At 39.6% G+C, this 26,724-nt stretch overlaps 2 protein-coding genes across 2 annotated transcripts in view; one reads left to right on the top strand and one right to left on the bottom strand.

Annotated features, from left to right (window-relative positions):
* The window catches only part of LOC125768480 (single-stranded DNA-binding protein 3), a 447,182-nt gene that overhangs the window by 396,771 nt on the left and 23,687 nt on the right, over positions 1–26,724 (top strand). The window lies entirely within an intron of this gene.
* On the bottom strand, positions 6,036–7,291 carry LOC125768490 (tetratricopeptide repeat protein 36 homolog). Its single transcript, XM_049436232.1, has 3 exons — positions 7,095–7,291; positions 6,827–7,018; positions 6,036–6,320 (listed from the first exon to the last, which is right to left on the bottom strand). The coding sequence occupies exons 1-3, from the start codon at positions 7,225–7,227 to the stop codon at positions 6,082–6,084; spliced, it is 564 nt and encodes a 187-aa protein (XP_049292189.1). The 5' UTR covers positions 7,228–7,291; the 3' UTR covers positions 6,036–6,081.

Here is a 26,724-nt window from a genome sequence, read left to right as displayed (position 1 = left end):
AAATTATTGAGCTTTTTTTTCTTCAATTTTTTCTTTAAGTTTAATAGAAATCTACAAATATTTATTTTAAAAAAAGGTTCTCAAAAGCAAGGTTAACCAGTCTACTAGGAGGATCTACAATTTAGGAAAAAAGATGTTCACTAATCAAATTCATATTCACTGATCCTGAAAGTAGAAAGATTGTTGTTGCACGTAGTAACCGAGATACACTATCGCCCCCAAAAATGTACTTCGGATCCCAGACAACACAATTAGCCTTCAAGGTATCGTATCATAGCGGACCAAGGAGATCCTCAAAAATTCGCGTATGTCTAATCTCTGTGCAATTTCAGTACAAACTTACAGTTCTAGAATTAACTACTTTCTCTGGTCGTTATTCTCTGACTTACTTCTAAACAAACAATTAGCTAGAACTAGTAAAAAAATATAGAAGATATAAGAGACAGATATCCTGACGGTTGTCAAAGCCGGAAGGATACGATAGCTGAGCACGTGATGAGGATGCCGGACTCATGCCCCACTAGGAAAGTACTAGTCAGCCACCCCTTTCCGCAGGAGACTTAGAGGAGCACAGCGAGTTCTTTGGCTGGATCAGGTGTGGTCGAACCTGACGGAGATCGGATGCAGCCGTGGATGGATAACTGCAGCACTAGACCGAGTTTCCTGTAAACGGATTGACGACCTGGCAATGTCTTCACGACGTGCTCGACCCTGAACAGACCAAGTAGAAGTTCTATATCTGTTTTCATTGCAAATCTTAACTTGAAGTTCAAATGTTCACTTAAGTTTTAAAACGATCATTTTATGAGAGTTAAATTTATTTTACATTAATATCTACTTGCACGATTAAAGTTGCACATTGTACTTCTCGCCATAATTATAAGAAAAAAGTATTTAAACAATCTAAAGCTTGCTACTCTTTGATGGAACAGATATCCTAACGATTGTAAAGGCGAGAAGGATACGATGATTCAGGCACGTGATGAGAATGCCAGATTCATGCCCTGTTCAAAAAGATGCTCGGTGGCTTGTTCAATACGTGGCAAACAGAAGCACAGAGAGATTGTTGGCTAGATCAAGCGGAGATGCAGCTGTCGGAGATCAGATTCACGTGTGGATAGAGTACTACAATAATTTATTTCCTTTTTTTTAATTTCCATGCCACTTTGAATATTTTTTGTTGTTTTTATCTCGCATCACATCACAAGTATTAATCCACTGCAAACAATCATACCTTATTCTTCTCTGGTAAGCATCGCCATCAGATCTATCTCATAGGGATTTCGCAAAAGAATCTTACGAAAATGTTCTGACAATTAATTTTACTTTTAATTTGAGTTGTTGATGCAAGTCTTGCCCTTTTCAGTAACTCATAATAAACAATCTCAAGATTATTCAAACGAGCGTATGCCGCATTACTTAAGGATCATGAACATCGGGACGTTTGTATGAGAGGGACATTCCCAATATCTCTTTCAAGGGAATTTTTAACAACACTAGACATTTATCTCACAGTTACTTCATTACAAAAGTTTATCTAAAATGTCTAATATCATTCCGAATAACCCACACACTCAAGATCATGTTGCATAGAGACCTAAAAGTGCCACAATCTAATGCAGCGTGTATCGATTCATCCAAATAAAGAAACCACTCATATTTAAAACAACCGATAAGAATCAACTACTTCCAGCTTGCAGGGCAATGAAACAGTTTAACAGTTGCTAGCCTGATGAAAATGGCAATTAGTAAACAAAGCTCTACCTCTCCGAACGTATGCAGCTTGACTTGGCAACCTCCCCATTTATCGATCGATAGGCGAAATGGTTCGTGAAATGCAATATTCCAATAGGGCCGACCAGTTTGCAGCAGCTAAACATTACATTATGTCGTCCACCTCACCACGTTTCCACCCGATCAATGCATTCTGATAAGCCGGTATCAAAAACCGGGAAAGCCCTATCGAGTGCTGTTTTCCTTCCCTTCGTAAGGGCTTCTCGGAGAGGAACAAACAAACCAACAACACACACGCCTGTACGAGATCTTGCCACCATGGTCGCCATCTCTTTATCAATGAAGACGGGTAAATCTGGCTTTAGCCTCCACGTTACCGTACGGTATGTGGCATCAATAAATGATTTCAATTCAATTATAATTATGCTTAATAAAATGATTTTGAACAGGCCCCGGACCGCTCCATTCACAAAACCCCTCACCCCGCCGGGATGGACGGGAAGTGAGCTTAAACCAGGCACAACAGAAAAGGGGAAAACAGACTCCTGCCGGGAAACGCAAATCTTCCAAACAAAGCGACAACAAGAACAACGTAAAACAAAAACCCCGACCCAAGCCGCCGCACAAACCAAATGGAGGAAAAGCGGCTGAAAATATTGATATTCCAATGAAACAATAAGCGACTTTTACAAACAGCTCGGCTTTTTCAATTGGGTTTTCTGTGTTTGTGTTGTCCCCGGCCCAGTCCACCGTCGATCCGACCCTTTTCATACCGAGAGCAATTCGACATTGCTCGCTTCTAATTCTTGTGTTGCACAATGTTTGGTGCATATGTTTAGCGGTAGCTTTGTTCCACACGGGATGCAGCCATTGAGCTGAGCAGTTTCATAGCCATTTCTGTCAGCTCACCGTAACAGAGTGTGGAGTGCTTCGACTCCTCACCACGGGGGGAACTCCCGGCGTTTCGCTTTCTCCACCGTAATGTCAACCCGGCTCTACTGCTAACACTGCTATGGCTAATGATGCTAAATCTTGTACCGGATCGAAAGCTCATGAAAGTCGGGAGCAATAATACAGAAATGAAATTTGTACAAATCTGGCTATCAAATCGTACAATCTCGCGTTCGCGTCCGATCGTTTGGAATTCATTTTCCTGGCATCGTACCCTTCCACGGAGTTCCTCACCGGGCGAAAGGGAACAATGAAAGATAAATAGAGCGAGTGTGGCTGGAGGCGAAATGGTTTCAGGATGTGAAAACGCCATAGAGAGAAGGTAAGAAATATGTACAACCGTTGACTACTGTTGAAGCTCAATTGAAACATGCTGTAATAAAGTGAGGGAAATGGATTTGAAGTTTTCCGATTACGTTTACATTGGTTGTCGCATGGAGTTGTAATTAAAAACAAACATTTAATTCTCAAAGAAAGTATTATCATAACTGAAGGGACTGCTGCCGTTTTATAAATAAGAATCAGAATAGTACAGTAACTGGTGTAGTAATTAAATCCGCGTTAGTAATCCATAATTTCCATACATACCATAAAAATCTAATTATTTTATTTTATAGCGTAATTTACTAGGCTTTGTTTAGTGATTAATTTCAAGCGATTGAAACCGCCTTAAAGACTTATGAGACCTTAGAACTGAAAATCAAATTTAGGTAAACATTACAGATATTAAAGTTGTGAACCTAAATGAGTATCCAGCAGCAAAATTAGACTTCTTCCTAATGGGAAATACTCTACGGGAAACCACTAGAATACATGAAAACGTTTTACAGTGTTTTATAGCTCATTTGAAGCTCACCATTTATAGCTCACCTGTCAATTGAATTTCTTTATTTCTTTAAAACTATCATCAACAACATGTTGAACACTTTTAGCGAAATAACGAAATTTATTGACAGTTTAAAACATAATTCCTTGTACGCAAGAAGAGAATAAGTCACTGATAAGTCGAAGGATAAGTAATATTTAATCAAAAATATTAAACCATTGATTGGGACCGATATCGAAATACTGTCAGTGCTGCCTATTTCAACTACTAATCATGTTCCCTAGCCAGCCAAATCTGATAAATTAACCATTAAATAAAGATTAGTTTACAAGGTAATTTAAGGATGATCTGTTTGTCTATTTATACAGTTTATCATGGTAACATAAATTTTATGGATTTATACAAATTTTCCCTTAATTTTCCTGTTAATTTATTAGTAAACTCAATGCTTATTTAAGAGAAAACTTTTCACTTAGGCCTGCATCAGGCCACGAGTTGATATTCGAATGTATATTGTCTAAGATCTATAGAGTGATAGTTTTATGATAAGGTTTTCAAGTGGCTCATAATAGAACGCTTCGAACTGATCCCATCACGCGAAATAAACCTTTTGTTCTGCATTTTTTTACACTTTATATTTTGACAGAACCGTTTGCTCTAATTTTACTATAATTCTCACCATACTAACTAAGCCCGTTAGTAAGCAATTCCATATTTACCATAACTGACTATCTTAATACAGCTCACGGCATGGAATATGGCATGTGTCCCCCAAAAAAGCCTCCTTTATGTAGTCACTCAAACAAACCGGGGTTAGAGACAATGTTGCTTTTGGCTGTGATAGCACCACACTCACTACAGTTAACGATCCGCAAGGTGGAATTATCTTGTAAAATGTAAACTCACTTTATCTGCTGACAATTTCATACCGGCTTCAGGTTTTATTGCCACCCGGGGTTTGGTTGCAGCAGAACAGAATCTGAAAAGGGAATGATGCAAAAAGATGCAAACCCGGGGTTGGTGTTTTCGTTTTCGGTGAAATGGCTCTTTTTTTCTTCTCCCCTTTCTTTGGAAGTTGTTACAGCCTTCCATTGTAGAAACAGTTGCCCCACCGCTCGGGAGTTGTTAATGTAGTGAAATTAAATTTAAATTTACAGATTGATATGATCAAATAATAACGTAAGCAACTGGATTGTTGCAACAGTTTTCGTCGACACGCGCGATGCACATTTTGCGCACTTTGCGGAAGAAAAGCCGCGCGCACACACGACGGTGCAGATGATGGAGCGCTTTATTTCCGTCTGCCAGGACACGGATTAACGGTTGTTCTTTTGGGTGTTTTTTTGTTTTCGTTTTTTTCGTTCCATTCTGTTCGCAGCATAATCTTACGCACCTTGCCCGAAGGATATGAATGCGCTCGGTTGCCTTCGCGTACTGCGGCAGATTGATTTATGGAAGATCAGTGCAAGATCATCGCCGTAATCCGTAATCGTCCTTAATTTTACACCCTTGCCACTTCCTTTCACCTCCCTCCAGGTGAAACCCACACAAGGGATTCCTTTTGCGTACATTCGGGTGCGCGGAAATAAAACGACAAAAAAAACCTTTCGAAACCTTCGACTCTCCATGCGTGTTGTAGAGAGAAAGGGTTCGGCGCTTTGCACAACTGTAACCGGCCACTTTACAGTCGTAAAGTTTAACGGCTCATCATCATTGTTGGATGGTGCGGCAAACAAGAAAAAAAACGTAACAACAGTGAGAACAAAAAAAAACCTAACGAAGGAAAACATTCCAAAATCTCTAGGACGAGGCCATTCACTTATGCTGCAGTCCCGGTCGTTAGGTGATTTTGTTACGTGGAAAGAAAAAGCCACCCAATAATAATAATAATAATAAGTCATATGTATTTGGCATGCTACTTCTGTGGCATTCAAGGCTGTTAACAAACTAGAATTAACAGCGTATCCTGCTAATGAAACATCATTTACCAACCAAATGTGGTGTTTGTGTGTATCCTTGCCCTTGCATTACGTTAAAGATTTGTTTGTGTTTTTAAGCACGTAGTTTACACAGCAAATGAGCTTGTTTGCGGAATGTTGATTTTTCGTCAGTTACGCAACCACACATTAAGATGAAAATTTCACAAAACAAAATGAGAGCGAAAGGAGAATGTTTTTGTTTGTTTGTTTGACAATAAACTTTGTTTTTGTTTGTTTTACGTTGTTTTGGGGATTACTTTTTGTTTTTTACTTTTTTTATAAAGTATTAAGTAATGTTCAATTAATTACTTTTTTATAAATTTTTGTTAATCTTCTTATTTCCTGTTTGATCTCGTTCTTTATTCTTTTTTATTTTTTTTTAAATTAAATTATCATTTATTTTAAGAATATATTACCTTATAACAGAATTTGATTTATTTTTTTTGTGATGTTTTTATACTAAATCTCCATCGTTATTCTAATTTATCTCAGTTTTTTTTATTTTTTGATAAATTTTTCAATTTTTAAGTAAAAACAAACAAGTATTTGGAAAATAAACTATCAAAACACCCTTTAATAACAAACAAAACTTTACATTTTCATGACCTCGCGCAACATCTGATTGCACAGTGCGGCAAATGGGTTCAGCTCAATCAGCTGTGTGCGTGCAAACTTGCTGCCCAGCTTAGCGGCCACATCAAAGTCTTCCCGTGCACCATCAATGTCGTTATTTTTCCGCTTCAATATGCCACGCTGACAAAGTGCTCTGCATCCCGTTCGACCCGTGCCGTTCGAGAGCTTCAACGCTTGATCGATGTCCTTCAGTGCTTCTGCAATAGAGGAATGAAACAGGAAAATGATTGCTTTACTATTGTAATATCGCTCATTTAACTGGTTACAATGCTTAGAAATCTAATTTTTCAGTTTTTCTATGTATTTTCTACAAATTTATACTCAACAGACGCGATCAACTACTTGATATTTGGTTCCTTTACCTCTTTGTCACGTGTTTAGCTACATATATAAAAGCAGTATAGCTATGCCAAACTTTGAACAGAAAATCATTTTCTGACGCTGGTTTGAGTGTTGCTGTAATAAATCGTATCCAGTAGCATCATACGTCTTACAGTAAGACGTTTAAAATAGACGTTTGATACATTTGTATGAAAGACGATATTTACGATTTGATCACTTTAGCAAAAGCTTGTCTACGCCAATTGGCTTTACCCCTGATTCCTGTTTTACAAACATGATTTGTCCTTATATTTGAAATAAATATTTAACTTATCATTCTAGAAAACCATTCCACTTCATTGACTCAACTAGTATTGCTTACCATCTTCTTTCCCGAGCAGAATATACACCTGTGCACGATTGTTCCACGGTGCCGGCCGTTCTGGAGCCGTTTCGATGGATTTACTGAGCAATTCCAGTGCATCCGCAAGCTTCCCCTCTCCAGCAAGTGCAATCGCTTCCAATTCCATTCGTTGGGATTCCTTTATACGTGGATCACCACCAGCATTTACATCTGAAAGCGGTTAAATACTTTATATCTTGCACACAACAGTTATCAGCAGACATTTGTCTCCTTTTCCTCTAAATACCTTGAGGATCGTCCAAATGCTTTTCCTCTTCCTGTAGCAAATATTCTTCACCACCGATTTGTGAAGGATTTAAGATCGATTCTAACACTTGTCGATCATGCTCCGAAAGACAGTCTTTGGTAAGCGTGCTCATGATTCGAAAGAACGTTCTGTTTACACTCACTTCTGTAGTTAGACTGAATACAGGTTCCAACTGCGGAACAGATTCTGTGTATCAACGGCGCAATGTTACCATCCCAAAACCGGAATCTGATTAGATGCAAGGATTGAATACGAACTGGTTTCTAACAAGGTTTCTAACGCTTGTCAACAAAAATGTTCAAGCTTACAGTCGAAGAATGTTTCTAACTATTCGGGAGTTCGGAGCAGATATTTGTATTATTGTAAAATTTGTACTCGTACTGTTAAAACGAAAATATCTACCGAAACTTTTATCTAAATCAATAACAGTTTATTGATTCTTAGTACATTTCAAGCATCCACAAATATAAATATTAGAACGTATCACTTGTCATAACGCATTAACTACATGTAAAAATATCACAATAACTTTTTATTTTAAATAAAATGTACATGATAAGTACATAAGCAAAATAACTTTAAATTTAACGAATAAATACACATTAGCTTCACGAATGTGTTCTAAATGAATCTACATTGCATACCATCAGGCGTATACAACCAACAGTCATTGCATACGCTTCGAAACATAAGCATTGCAAATTGCATACTTTCAGGGTTCATCGCTATGTTTCGGAAATATTCCCGAACAAATGAAGTCGCTAGCGTCATCTAGTGGTCAGAGTATGAAACCTTACAGCGCCATCTCGTGTTGGGGCTCTAATGCAAATTTGAAAACATGGTTTGCTCCTTCAGATAAAAACATATTTATGTTTTGTTCCTTCACTATTTTTTTTATAAACATACATGTGGAAACCGAATGAAAAAACCAAACAAATGAAGTGGAAAAAATGACCAATTGAAGCCATTTTCTTTTAATATTTTTGTAAACTGGTCATTTTTTAAATCAAGTTTATCTTAAATTATTTAAATACATACGCATATTAATCAATCAATGTAACATATGTACAACATATTAATATTATTTATGAATTACGATACATATCATTGCGTAGGCGTGTAACAACTCTTTTGATTCTGGTAAGAAGCAATTCAAATCAATTGCACTATTAATAAATAACGATAATGGTATAAATCTCTTAATTCGCGTTGAATGACCTGAATGTGATTGCGAAAAAGGAAGCCAAACTATATTAATAACCAAAAACCGTCACACACCAAAAGGAAGCAAACAAAAATACTATGCGTCGCACAGCGACAAAAGTTTGCATTAGCATTAGCAGAACCCACCCCATTCATGGACGTGCAAATGAGCTCACCGAGTGGATTCGCGACAAAACTCGCCTCCACACAGCAAAAAAAAACCAACTCAGCCAACTCTATCCACACCCCCGGTCGAAAGCCGACGGCGGAAATGCTTCTCAGCCAGTGTACTAGAATGAGATCACCCAACACGGAGCGTAGGTGAGTGAATGAATAATTAAGGTGAACTTTTGGATTGTTTTCTATTTCACTCACCACCCCGAGGTGAAAGCATTCCTACAGGTCAAATGATGAAAAGTGTTGGCTAATGGGCTACTGGACCTAACGTGCAGTTAGGCCCATACGCAGCACGAATCGGATACATAAAAGATAACATTAATTGAGCACAAAATTGTACAACCATTTTGCCAGGAACTGGGCTTCATCGGTACGGTTCAAGAACCTTGCCATCAACTAGGTATCCTGTGTCCATCAGGTCCACTTTATTAGGGTCAATGAAATAGGGTTGGCCTGTCAACAAACGATTGGTAACGGTTTTGTAGGTCAAAAAGGACCTCATACGCTTCCTCACGTTCGAACTATTATTTATTGGTAAACACTAATCTATTATGTACAAACATTGGAGCTGTGGAGTTAAAGAGATAAAAAGTCAATTGAAACGCTCGTGTCCTCACGATAAGGAATCTTTTAAGCAGACAAATATCATACAACTAAACGAAAATCTTCGCAAAAGAAGAATCGCAGACGAAAACACATCCTCAAACCAGTATAACCTGTATTGGGTCCTAACACTGCCAATGACATCACAGCTTGGACATTGCTGCAGGTTCTGGGTTATGTTCGTTTTGCGTTACCCAAGTCCCAAAAAAGGAGTGTCATGATGTTTGAACGTGAAGATGTTGAAAGATTGAGCGGTCAACACCAAAATATCTTTCTTTTTTAATACTTTAAAATGTTCTAATGCTGATTAGGACTTTTGATTTTATTGTGACTCACTCCATACTGCCTTGCAAGACTTAAAGCTAGAAGCTCAACAAAATTCAAAACAAACGATACGTGTCTACCCCTCTAAACTCTGCTAAACAACGTGACAATTGAGCTAACTTGACACCTAAGCTTCTAATGTTCCCATCCTGACACGACACCTTCCCCCACGTAAGAACACACTTTCCATAGTGGACAACGCACGTCTGACGTAATTCGAGGTGACATTCGTCACTGTGCATAACTTTAAGTGAGTCTGATCTGTCTCTCAAACTCGGTACGGGAAGAAGCAAGAAGTTCACCAAAAGGGAAAGAGAGGAAAGAGTTTAATAAAAATAAAATCTCCCACTACTTCACCCACCATGATTTCCATTGCACTTCTTCAACGTCCGCTGCTAGACCTTAAAACTTGATTGGGTGCCTCCATCGTAGGCGATCGGCGAAGGCCAAAATGATGTCTCGGCTGTAACAGTGCCGCGTGAACTTCCAATCCCACTAACAAATGGGCCCCAACCGAACAACTTCCCCCTAAAAACGGCTTCCCCGCCACTCAGCTACCTTAGACGATCGTGATTGCCCACAAACAAACAAACAAACAAATATCTTCTCTGACGAAAGAACGGCGAAACGGTGTGCTGGTTGGGGGTTTTTTGCCAAATTTGGAGCGGTTTGCGCTTTATTTGGACAAAATGCTTACCACCGGTTGGTGTATTGCCTGTCCCTTCCCAATTTCAATCCCCGGCCAACACGTCACGCTGCATTACACACGGTTTTGAATCTTCGCCGTCCGGAGCAATCTCGTAGCGCCAACGTATGGTTCCAAATAAAACCGATGACTACATACTTGCGGCTGATGACTCGTCCACCGTGCGTACTTCACGCGACACAGATCCCCTCCACTCCCCAAAACATCGATCGGCTCAATGCTTTGATTTATGCATGATCTTCGACGATCTTCCCACTCTCCCGGCTCCCGGTTGCACCGTTTCCAACTGCCTACCCACTTTAGTCGGCTTCCGTTTTGCTTCGGTTCGGTGCGATCTTTACGACGAGTGTGTACTTACGGCGCAACTAAGTAGCCTGACAGTGATCGCCGATGCAAAATGATCACCAGCTGGGATTTAACTCCCGACCCGACAGTTTCACCTCCAACACCATCAAGCGATCGTGAATATCTCGCTAATGCGCGTATGTGTCCGTGTGTCTCCGTATGCTTGTAGAACTCACGCCATCAGGCGTGGAAAACATCATCCACACCGATCATCTAGTGCTTCAATTCTATACATGATGGGTGCGTCTCGCACAAGACCTTCACATGACAAGCGGGAATAAATGAATTTCTTGCTGTTTGCATCTTTACACAGAAGATCGTCAGGAATGGTTTGGAAAGTAACCTACTTTAAAGTGTGTAAACGAAAGGGTTTTAATGTTCGATTCTTATCTCAAAATCTGAAAGCACTTGCAACATGAAGAACATTTTCAGAACTCGTTCTTCCATAGGAGTTGTTTTATGAACACAAAACTGCAAGACATCTATCACCGGGCAACAGTTTAGTGCAAATAAATCTTCCTCCCACACTGTAAGAGATCCTAGAATGTCAGTAAAAAAGAAGTCACGTCGACTACTCTCAAGACTAGACATAGTAATAGTCATAAATCATGTCTATGGTGGATGCTAAACTCAGTTTTTGCAAGAAAGACTACAAATGTCTTGTCATAAACTCTTGACAAAACAAAATAACTCACTTGCATAAAGAAGAGCTCAAGAAAAAATTCCAATATTTTATTGGAAGCGTTGAGGTTACTTAAGAACTTTAAGACTATTTACAAGTTCATCAATAGAGAAAACTTATATTTCGAAGATCCCCTATACAAGATCTTGTCTATGTTTCTGGGCGGATTTCAACATATCTAGAAATTCTTGAAACATTTCCATATGCAAAGAAATGTCTGTTTTGCAACTCAAATTCGTTTCACACATTCAATATACCGCCCGGATAGGTTCTACTTAGAGCAACCAACTTCGATGCTGATGAAGCAGAACAACCTTCGAGCACAGCTGCACATGTCGGACAACCGCATAAGGGTGAATTTCCTCCAGCACTGAGATCGTGTTTGACGATCGTCCAGAACAGTAGCACACCACATGCCTTAACCCCGCTGGATGCTATTTTGAACCAAACCTGAAGTAAAACTCCACTTACTGCAAACAGTGTTGACTTCTGTTTGCCATTTCCAACGCCACCCGTAACGGTTGGCATAGCGGGTCGGCAGGCTATATAAAGGGAATGCGCGACTGCATACGTAACCCTTATCCTCGTATGCATAAATATATATTTTACACTCATTGTAGCCCATTTCGGGAACACACACAAACACGAACGGGACACCAACAGTGAAAGAGATTGTCTGTCACTCGTAAATCGCAATTTATTTTTGGGACAACTGCACCACCGTGTGTTGGCGCTTGCATCGCGATCGGAACGGTACGTCGTTGCAGTACACCAGTGTTTGTCAGCGTGTGGCATCGAGCCGGAATTAAGTCACTTGAGATTCCTTACGCTGGGGCTAGCAGGAATGTTTCCAATACCTTTCGTACGTAGGTGATGCTGCTGGAGGTATGCCATTACTGGAATGATGTCCGTCGCACGAGGTAAGAGTGTCGGACGAAATTGGTTAAAAATCTTAATTGATTTTTACGACCTCTACTTGATTCTGTACGACCGGTGGTACTACGAAGCGCATGAATTTATGATGCTTATTTAAGAAGTGCCTGACCGCATGCCTTTGGTGCTGAAAATTATTTCAATCAAAGCGCCTCGAGATTTAACTACCAGCCAGATGCAGTTGAGCAAAGAGACCTTGCATATTTTGAGTAGGTTTTAAAGCAATTGTTGAGAAGATGCTTAATAACTACTTTACTTTAATATTCTTTTACTCTGGAAATATTTTTCAATTTGTCTTCACAAATTATGTACAACAAAAACAAAGAATCGATTTTAAAACATATTCGACCTGCCAGTGCGAACAACAAGCGAGCTACCCATTGCTACTCGCACTGCCACATTCCTTGGAACCTTGGCCGAAAGCGCCATTTACGGAAGCTTGGCCTCAAAAACTTTCCCTTTCGATGTCGCTGTCGAAGTCGCCAAAAATCTTACACACCCGTCCCGCGCATTGATTCACCTGACCTCGTCAGCACATCTGACCATCGACCATTTGGAATCGTATTTGACTGAATCGATTATATTTGTGAGACCTTCTTACCACAGCTACGAATGCACGGAATATATCACGCATAAATCTAAAGCACACGACGATTCATCAGTTTCTTCTGGAGTAAAGTTATGCAAAGTACCCTTCAATTCTTGGGAGAGTAAAAAACCTCCACAAACGCCCAAAGAAAGTGGCTCAATGTGGGTTTTTAGTCAGGGTAAAGATTTTATATGAATGCAGCACTACAGTGAAACCCTTTTGTGTACCATGTATGGGTACGGTAATACGGCGTTGATGCCATTCGGGAATGTTGTTTTGCTGCTTCTCCTAATTAACCGATATTCATCTTGACTGACATTTTGCATTAACAGTCATGTGGCATTGTTTTGTTTCTGTTTTAAAGAAAGATTGAATAATGGTAATAATTATAGAAGAAAAAATCATACTGAAGGATATGACATTTGTGAATAAAATGGGAATAAAAATCAATTAACCATCACAGAACAGTTGGACAGTAAAGGAAAACAAATACAAAAAGGACATAAAGATGTTAAACAGAACTATTTTAAAACATAACCAATTACTAATAAATAAAGAAAAAATTATTTAATTTATCATTTCCTTTTGATTGAAGATTTGGAGTCTGTTATGCAGCTGGTCAAATAGTACAGTAGATAATATATGAACCAAAAACACGTCCCATCCTCGGTTCAATTCTCGTTTGACATGTCTCCTTGTCCATTCTTATATCACATTTTATTCAACGACCAAAATTGTGGGAAAAATTTAGGGTAAATTAGGAGTCGTCAGTAATTCGCCAAGTTTGACATATATTGGCAAGTTATTTGGATTTTTTCTTCTTTTTCTTCTTCTTTTTTCTTTTTCTTCCTCTTTTTCTTCTTCTTCTTATGTAGCAATAAAACCTCAAAAGCGGTCTTGACCTGCCATTAATATATTTCCGGTAAATTTAAGGGAAAATCATTCACTGGGCATACATCAAGTCATGAATAAAAATTGAAGTCATATAAAGACATCTTTTAAAATAAATTTTAAGGTACGCAAACTATAAAAACTATCTTTATCGAATTGTTTTCGGATACCATCACGCTCTACACATCTATAACTCAGGAGCGAATAACACATCCTGACCAAGAAAATAGTAAAAATGGATAATTCAGCAGGTAATTCGCTACCATTTTGGGATGTACACTCAATTATTGGATGGCTAGCTTGCGACTATTGAAAAGTATACAAATTTAATGAAAAATTATATTGAAGATCACCCAAATAAACCCTATATACTGTGAAAATGCAAGAGTTTACCCCGAAAACCTGATGGGATTTCGTCAAAAACATCGGAATTCAAATGCTTAAATATTTTGAAAGAGACATAAATCTATTACTGATTTATTATTATTTTTATTGGGGCCTACATTTTAAGTAGAAAATGTGAACTTCGGTCGAAAAAAATCAAAATCGATAAAATAAGTAATCTAACCATCATTTTTGTGTATTTTGCTCCAAATGTAATAAATTACCCAGCCCATGTAACGGAAATAAAAATTACTACACTCTCTTACCATTTTTCAGTACCATACTTGAATATAAAGCATGTCTGCTTGTATGTTCCTTCATTTTATATCCATCGTTAGCCTAACGTGGCATGAATTATATGCCGCTCCCTTTTAAAATATATATTACATATAGACTATGTAGGTAAGAGAAAAAAAAACCCCAGAACATAAATCCCTAGCATCAATTTTATGCAAACACGAACACGTAACCTACCCTTGACAGCTTTCGATCTCACACCCCTTAGTATCCTTCTGTGCACAATGCATTTACGTTCTGTGCTCTCGTTCCACAATTTCCCCACGGAAAGCATCATGTTCACGTGCCATTTTGGTGTAATTAAACGTCGTAAAGGTTTTGCAATGATAATAATACGTATTACCTGATTTTTTTGTTGTCGATGTCGGAGCTTTTTGCTTCGAAAAGCACACGAAGAAAAAAAACATCCCCATGAGGACGAGCCCTGTTTTAAGGTAAGTAGTGTGACTCGGTAGTCACACCAGGACACGGCATGGCTATTAGATGTCTCCCCTTGTCCACTTGGATGGTCTCGCGAGAGTATTGTGAAATCAACCATACCAGGTCGGCCGCTACGCGCATGCCACACCAACATCGCTATCGTATGACTCATCGGACTGTCGCAGGATACGTGTCTACCGGGTGGAGTGAGCGAGGACACGTACAGCATTGAAAATTCGCACTGCACTCACACGAATGTACGGCCGACCGTGTCGTCGTTCTGTCTCGCCACACGGGAACATACCCGTGTCACTGCCGGTGTGGTGCGTCGGAGTGCGAGTCCGACGCCTAGACGAACATAATTTCCACCGTCCAAAGTACCCGAGTGCTGCAAGTGGATCATAAAGGGCCCGGGGAGTGTTTTTGTGTTTCTGTACAACTGCACTCCCGATGATCGATTTCACTCGTTCCGATGAGAATAAAACTCCTTACCACTGTCGCCGCAGGGAAGTCTAAGCGACCTGCAACAAACCCTCAAATCAGGTCTCTATTACCGTACAAACACACTGAAATTCATCGCAGTAAAATACACGTCTATACCACGATATAAAAACCAGGACAAAACGATCTTACTTCCAAGCGAAAAAATACACAAAGAAAGAACAAAAAGCTGCAGCAGGCGTACTTGCATGCATTGCTGTGAGGGAAATAAAAATCATTTCCTTCCTGTTAATACACCCTGCACCGTTTTTTTTATTATTTCGCACTTCCCATTGCTTGGTGCAGTGGTGTATTTGCAGTGGAAGTAAAATTTTCAAAACCCCTTTCCAGAAAACACACCAACAAGAATTGCATAATTTTCCCGCACCGTGAAATCAATTGTGCAATTTTTACTTCAAAGAGAACGCTCCACGGTACGGTGGAAATTTTATTTTTGGAAGCATTTAAAAACATATCATTCCACCCCAATCAGGTTGAAACCGTCATAAGGGGTTTTGTGGTATAATGTACTCTTCAGCAAGAAGAACTTCATCACAACGTCAGTTCTTTCCCTGTTCCATTATCACATTATCTACTTCTAGCCAAGAACAAGAAAAAATGGTAAATTTCCAAAGCAGGGACACACAGTCTAGTTATCTTTTATTTCTATCAACAATAAGCACTACAACGGAGAGAAAAAAAACCAAACCTCTACTTAGCTCGTTACAAAGGGCTTGTTATTCCGGACATGGGTACTTTAAATCCCCCTCCCGGTTAAAGTGTTGTAACGTACCTTACTTGTTTTTTCCTTGTAACAAACTATGTCGAAGTTGTTAACAACCGTTATTGATTTGTTGATGTTACAGTCAATGAGTAAGAAACAAAATATGGGTAGGGTGTGACTAAGGTGCGAAAAAAATCAATCATTAAACTCAAAGTGCAATACAAAAAAGGTATAAAGTAAATAAAACATATAAACGATTATGTAAAAATGCAAAAAAGAACAAATAATAGAGACGATTAAACACAAAACTTAAAAACAAAAGACTAAAACAATTACAAGCAAAAAAAACATTATAAAATGAAGAAAACAATTAAATAAAAAAAACGTGGATAGTAAATAAAACGGAATAATTAAGAATTAAACAAACAAAAATATACGAATACTAGAGGTAAAACAAACAAAAAAATTACTCAATATTTAAATGTGGCAAAATACATTTTAAAATTATAATCAAAATATTATATTATAATCAAAATGTTCTTTTTCAAGCCATGTAAAGAACAAGCTTAAAAAGTGCAATAAGAATGTAATGAAAGAGTAAAGAAAACAACAAAACAAAAAACTGATATAAAAATAAAATAAAGACGAAAATTCTTTTTCAACGTCTAAAAAGAAGAATAAAACTAGAAGTAATGATCAAATTAAGGTACGAAGTAAAACTCTTCTTTTAATTAGTTATTAAAGGTTTAAAAAGGAATAAAAAGGCAAAAATGAAAGTTAAGTTAAGATATAAAATAACATCATACGATAGCTATAATGTAATATTTTTTAAACATAACTTTATTTCATTGCTTCTTCCAATGTTCCTTCACAAATCGATTAAAGAATGAGCTCACTTGCGAAATAGGAATGCAAGATTACAAAACCATTACCCAGAACCATCGTGTAAAAACAAATCACACATTCAAATCACAAGATAGATAATAAAGATTGCATATAAGTATTTCGCTTTCGCTGCCGTTCGTTCCTTGTTTTTGATTCTTTTCTTTTTCCTACGGCCGGTTAAGGCATATTAAAAATGAATATTTTATCAGAATCCTTCCCCGGTTTAGCTTCAGCCCCGGACAACCGAATTCGTTTTATTTTATTGCTATGGTTGGAGGCCGTGAGTTTGGTCGTTCGTGTTTTTGTTCTACAAAAAAATGAGATCTTGCCCCCGTACCATATCAGGCTGTAATCTGTGTATACAAATCGATTACATCAAGTTAGCATTGCCAACTGGGGAAGCAGTATCCTTCAGACACACCGTCGATTAGTTTTGCATAACCTCCATCCGTATGGGGTGTAGGCCTCACGGGCATGCGGGACTATTGCTGGACAACGCCCTTAAGCAGCATAACGTAAAGGCATCGACATCGAACGAAACCACGCGCGTACCGTAGTGCGTCATTACCATTCTAATCACGTTGCAGTCGACTCCATTCGGGTCGATACCTTCCGGAAGACATGACATCGAGGACATGAAGATCCATGGAGGCATCGTGGCGTACTGTGAAGCTCATCAGTGCCAAAGAGAAAAGCCAAGCGCAACGAAACGTGAGGCTATTTCCGACGTGTCAGACAGCTTCTGCAAATTTCATTCTTACCAGCCTATCTGGGCCCTTTTTCCGGTTTGCCAATGTCTGGTGGTTTGGTGGTGTGAAAATAAAAGGGCACCTACCCAGATTCCTCTCACACCATTGCCCCCTACCCTTTCCTATGTTGCATCCAGTGTACCGATGCCGGTGTCATAATATGATCACGCGCATGGCCCTTACGGGTGCCAGCATACACGCCAAAAAAAGCGCAACAGTTTTCGATCTCAGAACCGTGTCGGCCTGAACGAGAAAGTACAATGGCTGCATATATAGCTGGAAAACGAGACGAACAGCCACCGAAACCATATCGATCGAATCCGATAAATCTCTATCTTCTCCATCCAACTCTGGCGCTGTGGACAACTTTTCACTTTGGGAAGAGAGTCTGGGAATGAGAAGTGTTAATACCGCAAAACCCACCCGAAAAGAGGTTACAAACCTAATGACCGTAGAGACCGAAATACCTCCCAAAAAGGTAAGTCTCACGTTCTTTCACTTTCATGTTTGCCGGTTGGCTGTAGTGCAATCCTTTGGGGAGCTGAAAATTGTCAAAACCAATCGAAAAGTGCTAAATTTTTGGGCAACACAAATGTGTCATTTATTCGACCACGGGACACAATGTCCATCCCCTGCCCCCGGGGGACAAGTAAACCGATGTCGATATTTCCGATGCAACAAGAACATCCATGTGTTTTATGTTGTAAGTCCTCCTGAGTTCTTTTTCCTTCGGAAAAGGTCCACTTTTCTTACGCAATGTGCATGCCAAAGTAAGGTTTAACTGAATAATGTATGAATATATAGAAGGTATGGTGCAGAATAGATACTTGGGCCGCTTAAGCTGTAGTATCGTTAATTTTATATATAAATTCAATTCTCTGAAGTCATGGTAAGAATGTCCTTATATCTACTTTCTGCTGCACCTGTTGCGGAACTGCCAGAACTAGGCTTCTGTTTGAAGCTCTAACCTTTCTCTAAACAAAATAAAATCTTTTAAATAAGTACTATACGACAAACAGAAAGTGCATTACGATGTTCTAGCTCCGATGTGGTATTGATTATTCAAACAAGCCTTAGGGGAACAGGTTTCTTGCTGTTTTCGTAATAATTCTTGTAAGTGATCTGAAAAAAAAAACTGTGGAAAGCTAGTAGTTTTGAACCCCTCCACCCTGTGTAACAAATCGTAACGCTGGCATTAACCGCCTCTCCCCCTCTACCAGCGTTACGTAATAGTTGAATGATCCCTAAGCCACCAAAATGAACCCATACGATGAAAGGACATCGTGATAACTTGTATCCATTATACGTAACGTATCGAAGAAACATTTTAAAATGTCCTATTTCCGGACATTAAAACGACCTAACGCTCTAACGCTTTACACGCTCCATCTACTGCACATGAAGCTTGAATTCCGTTTTGGTCGGAACGTAAATACCCTAACACTTCCAAACATTAACATGCGATTACCCCGAAAGGATACACAGGCACACCATTACGAGTTCCTCAGTTTTGGATCCATTTTGTTCGGTTGCGGTAGTCATTGTCGCCCATAAACGGCGCATAATCTCTCCTTTGGCATCGGTGGGCATTGGCGCCAGTGGGGTTTGGCTAGCTTCCTGTCCATTACCCGTTCCAAGCCAAGTTTTTCAAAAGGGCAACAGAAAGAATACGATAGAGCGAGTGTGAGAGAGATACCAAAAAAGGGCAAAAAGCTCAAGCTCTTGGCTCTGGTTTCATTTTCCCAGCTCGGGATTAATCGTAATCAAGACATTAATCCCTTCTCTCTTTGCATCATGCAGATGGACAGGTTAAAGCATTAAGCTCTAAACCCACATCTCATCACCTCGTGGTTGACCTGCTCCCAGCAACACACGTTTCGTCTCTTTTGCCAAAGGACCGCAAACGAATGTTGCTGTGAAAGTTGAGTTCCAATCTCGGTAGAAATGCATCGTGTGGGATTACCCAAGCAAAAAGGTAGGAAAAAATTACGTAGGATTAAACAGATTTCGTGGTAAATTAGCTCTCGGGAATAATTTCTATTTCCAGTCCACAATCAATCATACAGCTTTATTTGCTCTTCAACTGGAAGACATCCCATCACCTTCTCCAGGAAAAAAAAAATGCGTTGGCGTACGTACCACAGCACAGCGCAACGATACGCCATAATCGGTTGCTCATTTTTCGTGGAACTCCATCTCACTACCATCTTCAGACCCTCTGCCGAAAGATCGTCCAACAAACGGTGTGGAATGTTCCAAACATTTTCGGATGATAAACATCTCCTACCGTTTATGGTCCATTGCACACGAAATCCCCGACAAACGCGATCTTATTAGGCCAATCGAGCAAGAGTTCCTAAATTTATGACCAAAAATAACATCTCCTCTATACCGCCAGTGAGCAGATAATTCGATGCGCGTTTTGGAGGACAGATAAATCGAATCGCGTTACTGCCCATTTAGCTGGAAGTTTCGATCGAAAACGATTTGTAGCGTCGTCGTCCACGTCCACTTTTGTCTAGCGCCGTAACGCCAACGCACCAACTGACGCTGGGTCTTAACTGACGTCGGTAGGATGAAGGGTATGTGGCGCCCTGACGTGTGCCATAAGTACGCACAATGATCAATAAACCTTTAAATTGGAGCAGCAACATATACGCTATTATGTGCTGTTTGCCTTTTTAGGAAAATGCCACTACATCGGTAAGAACTGGGGAATGTGATATGGCTTGGCAATGTGAGCATCTTTGGACGTAAGGAGTGTTTTCAATAAAGATCAATATTCGAAGCCTCTGGTGGAGTCAAATTACAGAAAAATGCCCTATTTGTACAATGGAGCTCTTCTGGGGAGGCCACACGAAACAAGTCAACTATATCGCTTCGACGTGCGGATGCGTAGGTCGTGCTTGGTTAACACCTCCGCACATCTTGGTTTTGTTCCCTCCTCACCTTCTTACCGACCACACCGAGCTTTTTGATCTTTCCAGTATTTGATCGGTGCTGCGGTAATGTCCGGAAACTTGTAGCACTAATCACTAGATTCGCGGATGGAGGCGTTTGAGACCAAAAAAACAAAAAGGGGAGTTACTAATAGAAGAAAAAACACCGTGAGTCACCTTCGAAAGGTTAAGTTACGTGACATTTCAGAAGATCACTCTCCAAAACTATGGAGAACTTGGAAATTGTCATTGAAAATAACAATCTTTTCCTAAGGCAATACGCACTCATAATGAAGTACGAATGGGACGCCAATGTTGATACGTCTTTGTCCATCTTCAGTGTGGACCAACGCTTACCTTTTCCCCATATAGTATTCCATCGATCAAACATCAAAATGACAACGGAGACGCACTGTGTAGTACGTTAGAAGGGATGGCAATACCCCTTGAAATCCGCTCACGGGAAATAACCATCAATCAAATTGGCAAAACATGATGATATTGTATGGAAAACGAACCAACTTTCCCAGGTTGAAGGAAGGTTCTCAACAAAAAAAAACGACCGGAAATAAAAACTTCCATGACCCTCACAGGTGCGTTACATTTGTTTCTGTAGGTCTGGCACCCCAGCATTAGCTCTAATCATGCACCAACTCAACCTATATTTGGGAACTGGTGTTTTATTTTGTTTATTCTCTTCCCTTCTAGAAGGACCCCCCAAAACAACTTCGTTCAACAAAATTCGTCCTTTACACGCGTGCCGCTTGATTTTGTCTCTCACGGAAACATGAATTAGTTTTTCAAGGTTTTTTTGTTGCTTTTTATTGAGTAACTTTTCGGTTGCTTTAACATAATGTGAGATTTTTATTTGTTTGTTGGTAAGAGAAAAAAAACTAGGAACTGCTTCATGCTTGTTGGAGAGTTTTAATACGTAGACAAAATAGGCGAAAATAAATATAAAGACAAAATCGATTAGCAGTTTTTTGAAAATTCCACTGAGATGTTTCGGATTTGATAGTAGTAATAGCTAATTAAAATGGTTATATGTAGATGAACAGATTTAATGACAAACTCACTATCGTACAGCGAAATAAACTCGCCACTTTCCGGTTAGCTGTTCATGTAACTCGAATGACACCGGACGACGCGTTCCGTAAAGTCCTTTTAGGTCATCCACATGGACAGAGAAGGCATGGTAAGCCCAAACTTACCATGATGAAGAATATTTAGGTAGTTTGCAAGATTTGTTAGAAATTTGCATAAAAAAACTAGCTAAGAGGCGATCAGCATGACCTCCTACATTTTGTAGTCGAGGATTTGAATAAATTAGAAATATTGCGGAACAAAGAACACCTCCTTTGTGAAAGCTAAAGGAAAAATTGAGCTATCACTAGTAAAACAGATGCCTTGAAGATTTCAAGAAGAGACAATCTTTGAATGCATAATATGATCCTTCCTATCATCTCATTATTGTCTGGCCTGCTTTCTTCTTCTGGAATTCTTAAGAGCGGTGGCTAAGACGTCATAACTCAAATATTCGAATCTTGAAGAATTCGTAATTTGTGGCGATAACGTCAACTATGTGGTCCAAACATTAATATCAATGACAGTTATTTAAAATGCAATCCAAAACGAAGATGTGGGAATTTATAAGGATACTTGAACCATTTGAAACATTTGAAGAACTTGTGGACATCATGTAAACTTAAAATAAACAATTTGTTCTTATATTGATTTTCCACAAATGTAGTTTCTTGAGTTTTTACAGCGTACAGATAAACTGAAGCAGAAAACAAAACATTCGATTCTCAGACGACATTAAGCTGTTCCTTTGTTCCAGAATAAGGCCTCGCGTTCAAAGAATATAATTAAATTTTAATAGATTTATAGCTTCCCAAGTACCAGCCACTTTTACCATTTCTCATTGCGGATTGTGGGATCCCTAAATGCAGTCCCGTGGAGAGTTTACAAAACAGCCAACACAATGACTGGCAGGACACTCACCAGGGAGTATCGCACAGATAATCGAATAATTTCGGCTAGAGTTTCATTTTCACACCAAAAAAAACAAACACAACTTGATCATCTCCCATTGGAGACTCCTCAACTCTTTGTATTCGGGGTGTTCTGTGTTTGATTTACGACCATCCTAGATTCAACTAACCCACCCGTACGAAGCACGTACCATCATTTGCCAACTGGCACAGCACGTTTCCAAGCCGGGATGGATTTTGTGGGATTTTCCCTTTCGTTGGCAAACAAGCTTCAAAACGTACCTTGTGCGGCGAATGGTATCTATGTAACCAACGCTACCAAACCGCCACATCTCGAATGGTGCAGCCACACACACACACGCATGTGGTCCCTTCTTTGTGTGGCATAAATCATGTAACAACTTTTCCATATACAGTAAAAACCAGGCTCGCGTTTCCTTCCCTGGTGTGTGGGTTGGAATTGGAAGGCAATTCTCGCCGAGGTGCAAAACTTCAATCCGGATGGTGCCGGTGCTGCGCACTGTCTCAATCAACGTCGAGCCACAACACAAGCACGCCTCTTTGGAGTGTGGCTCTTAGGTTATGGAAGCCTACTTTTGCCCTCGGCCCACGGGCAACACGATAGAGGCATGGCGCCAATGCCTACGATGCGGTATCCCTTTTGCGTGGTGTTTCGATCCGGTTTCTTCAAAAGATCCACACACAACCGGTGAATTGGTTCCACGAGAACTAGCCAGAGTTGGCAAACCAACCAAATGGCTATCTTTAAATCACTCCTGCCAACCATATTCAGTAGCTTGTTTTGCAAACGAGAGAGATAGAAAGAGAGAGAAGGTTTGCCCTTCTCTATGCAGTGCACGAATGCAATCGAAATGCGAACTGTTTCCGCCGATTCCATTTTATTACTAGTTTGTTTCAATAGTGTTTTCACCGTTAAAAAAAAGTACAGTTTTAATGTTGACATAATGGCCGCTACATGTTTGCTGTCCGTTGGCTTCAAGATGGATATGCTTACAGGAATTGCAACTTTCTACTGCTTCTGCACAGACAAATAATTGTACAGCATAATTGAAAAAATCTCAATTTTCTGCATTGCACGATTTGTGGTTGATGTCAGAGGTGAAATGATGCGATCACGATCACGTGCGTGATCCAATCGTGTATTGGATTCCATTCCCCTCCATTCGCATCACATTCGCGCGAACTTTATGCAGCTCGTGGTACAATAAGTCATCGATTTTGTCACGGCTTTACCACGGCATCGTGATAATCACATACAATATTCACACCATCTACGGCATGTGTCAGGTTGATTTACGGATGTGGTCAATACGGTGCAATTTTCACACGCGCATCGTATGATCTCTGTTCGATCGATAATGATTATTTGTGCACGGTAATATGGGCAGCCTCATTAAACCGAGCACACGAACCGAATCGTCTGCTGTAAATGCTGGAAAGAAATGTAGAACTACCATCAGCAAGAATGTTAAGGCGAAGAGAGTACCGCCGCAATTAAGAGAAGCAAAACGAATGCTTCAATGTAGTCACAAGACAGAAGTACAAAATCAAAGAGAAAATACTTCAACCGTGGTATGCTAAACAGATTGCCGAGAATGCGTATTCAGTGGACCTGCAACTGTCCACTGTTTTCCGTTGACGAACAGGTTCTCCTTGACCATCCATTCCAGTAGACATTCAATTCAACAAGTACCACTGGGGAGGGCTCGTAGAAGACTCCGTGGCCGTTAAAGTTGCATCAGAGTGGCGCCCTCGTTCAACAGTTGCAGAAGACGATTAATGGTTTAGTATGAGTATGGAGCTCGTTAAAAAGTAAGCAGCCACAAACCTTGGCATTTCTCCCTGAAACGAATTTCTTACTGAAGGATAGAAATAAAATAAGCTAAAAAGAAAGTTAAGAATAACTGAAAGCGTCTTCTAGAAGCGGGATGCTGGAAATAATATAAATAAATGGAAGAATTAACATATTTTGTAAGAGAAGTAAGAAAAATAAAGTCAATAAAATGTATAATAATTATAAAACCTTAAATAATAAATATTTAAGTGTATCAACAAAAATTTTCATGTGACATGGTACGATACACAAATACATAGAAAAGTTAACAGCATTTAAGAAACTCAGATTGAACGATTAAAAAGGAAAAATGAATCAGTTAACTAAATAAGAATAGACAATAACAAAAGCAAAACAGCGAAATCAAACATTGCACTGTTGAAACAATGGAACACAATAGAATAAAAAAAGGAATATTAAATGAATTCATATCACTGAACCAACATGTATTTCTCCTTCGTAGCTTAACGACCTTCTAGGTTATGTCTGCCGTATAAAGGCTTAACCGAGCACTAATGAGTCATACAGCTCTTTTTACGGATCGAATCACAGTCGAGTGTGTACAAGTAATCGGAATCCAATTCAAGCCGTCAGGTCTTCGGTACAAACAAGTCCATCTCGTCAAGCGTTGACAGCTTTACACTTGTTCTTGTAGTTACTTCAAGCCGGAGACGATACTCAAACTCGATAGACTAATGATAATGAATTAAACTTACTCACAAATTAAGTATTCTACATATATTCGGATTGTTATTCACGAATAGCTAGTTTCAAACCATGACCTCCAGAATATTCGACCGTATACCGGAACAAGAGATCACCTTGAACGGATAGCAAAGAGGAGACTTCCAATGGCGAAACAAAACCACTTCCAATTTTTCCAATTTTCTTTCACATTTCGAGACAAAAATGAAAACGCAGAAATTTTGTAATAAGTTGTTAAATAAAGGCATACTTTTTCATTTTCATTTTGCCAGATATATATATTCGCACAGGCGATTTAAATTTTCTTAGCCAATCAGGGATTTACGGGTTCATCCCGCTGCTATGCGTGGCGCCTTATTTTCACCTTAAACTTTAAAAGCACTTCCTCTAAACTGTCATTACAAAGCGGAAAGTTATTTGACTTCTGCTCTTCTCGTTTCCATGTTTCCTTCCTCGTTTTTCGTTACTCACATGGCGTTTAATTCTCTTGCTCCGAAGAGATGGGCAGAATCATTCGCATCGATATTTTTCTTTTGGAAAAATCACATCTCTCACTCTTTCATTGCCGCAAAGAAGCCAGGACACGAAAACTCCCCCCAATTAAAATTCATCCCCAAAAAAAGCCCACCCACCCCCATTCGGATTTGTTGTCGCAGCACACAAAAGCTCCCTTTCTTTTTGGGGTACCAAAGGGAGCTTTATAAATAAGCAAAACACAGATTTAGTTTTGTTTTTTTCTCTTTTTTCTTGTTCGTTTTCGTGTGAATGGTAATAGAGGAGAGGTATTATTCGTTTGTTTCCATCTGTTCTTTTCTGGTTCGATAATAGATTAAACACGCGCTTGTTGTTGTTCTGTGTTATGACATCGTTTTCCCCCCCGGCCACGCGCGCGCACACGGAACGTTAAGAAAACACACAAAGGAAAAGAAATATGTATAAAAAACGCATTACTGGTACAATGTAAAAAACACAACGCACTTTTTTTTCAGTAAACGGAAGGATAAAAATACAATTCTGGAATGAAAACAGTAACAGTTTTAAACCGTGTAACACACACACACACAGAGGACAAACGTGCGCGCTCGGGGCAGTGTTATTGTTCACGTAACGTGCGCCATTTTTATGCTTTCTCTCAACGCAATGATAACGATATGGATGAGACGAACGGGATGATAAGAGATGTTCCGGGGATGTTTGTGTGTTTGTGTGTTCCCAGAGAGGCGCGGGGGGAAATAGTGCCCAAAAATACGTGTGTGGTACACGTACGCACATATACACACACTTTCTCTCCTCTAAACGCATTTATAGCGCACACAGCCCCTCTCTTTCTCTCTCTCTCTTTCTCTCTGTGTGGCAGTGGTGATGTTTTGTGCGCACGGGAATGCTCTTAGCGGGGGGGCTGGTTGTTGTTGGCATAAGAATACTGAACTGCTCCTTCTCCTGCTCCTTTTATCCTTTTTGGAAGGAGGAAAAGCTGGTGGACCAATGTGCTACTGCTGTTCGGGTGCATGTGTGTGGGCGGTGTGGTGTGGGAAATCAAGTTAGAAGGAAAACGTTCCTTGCCGAATGGAATCTAATATATATCCCTGCCTTAAAAACTAGGACATAACACCTTCGCTCTCCTTTAAGGATTCGCTTCGATAAGAACTTACTGAATGCAACCGCGCGATCTTTTAATAAATACAAATATCTTGCCCACACCCAAACAAACACACACCCACATC

The sequence above is a fragment of the Anopheles funestus genome, chromosome 3RL, assembly GCF_943734845.2.
Source record: "Anopheles funestus chromosome 3RL, idAnoFuneDA-416_04, whole genome shotgun sequence".
Lineage (NCBI taxonomy): Eukaryota > Metazoa > Arthropoda > Insecta > Diptera > Culicidae > Anopheles > Anopheles funestus.
The sequence above is the reverse complement of the archived record's forward strand: the minus strand, read 5'-3'. Positions and strand labels throughout refer to the sequence as shown.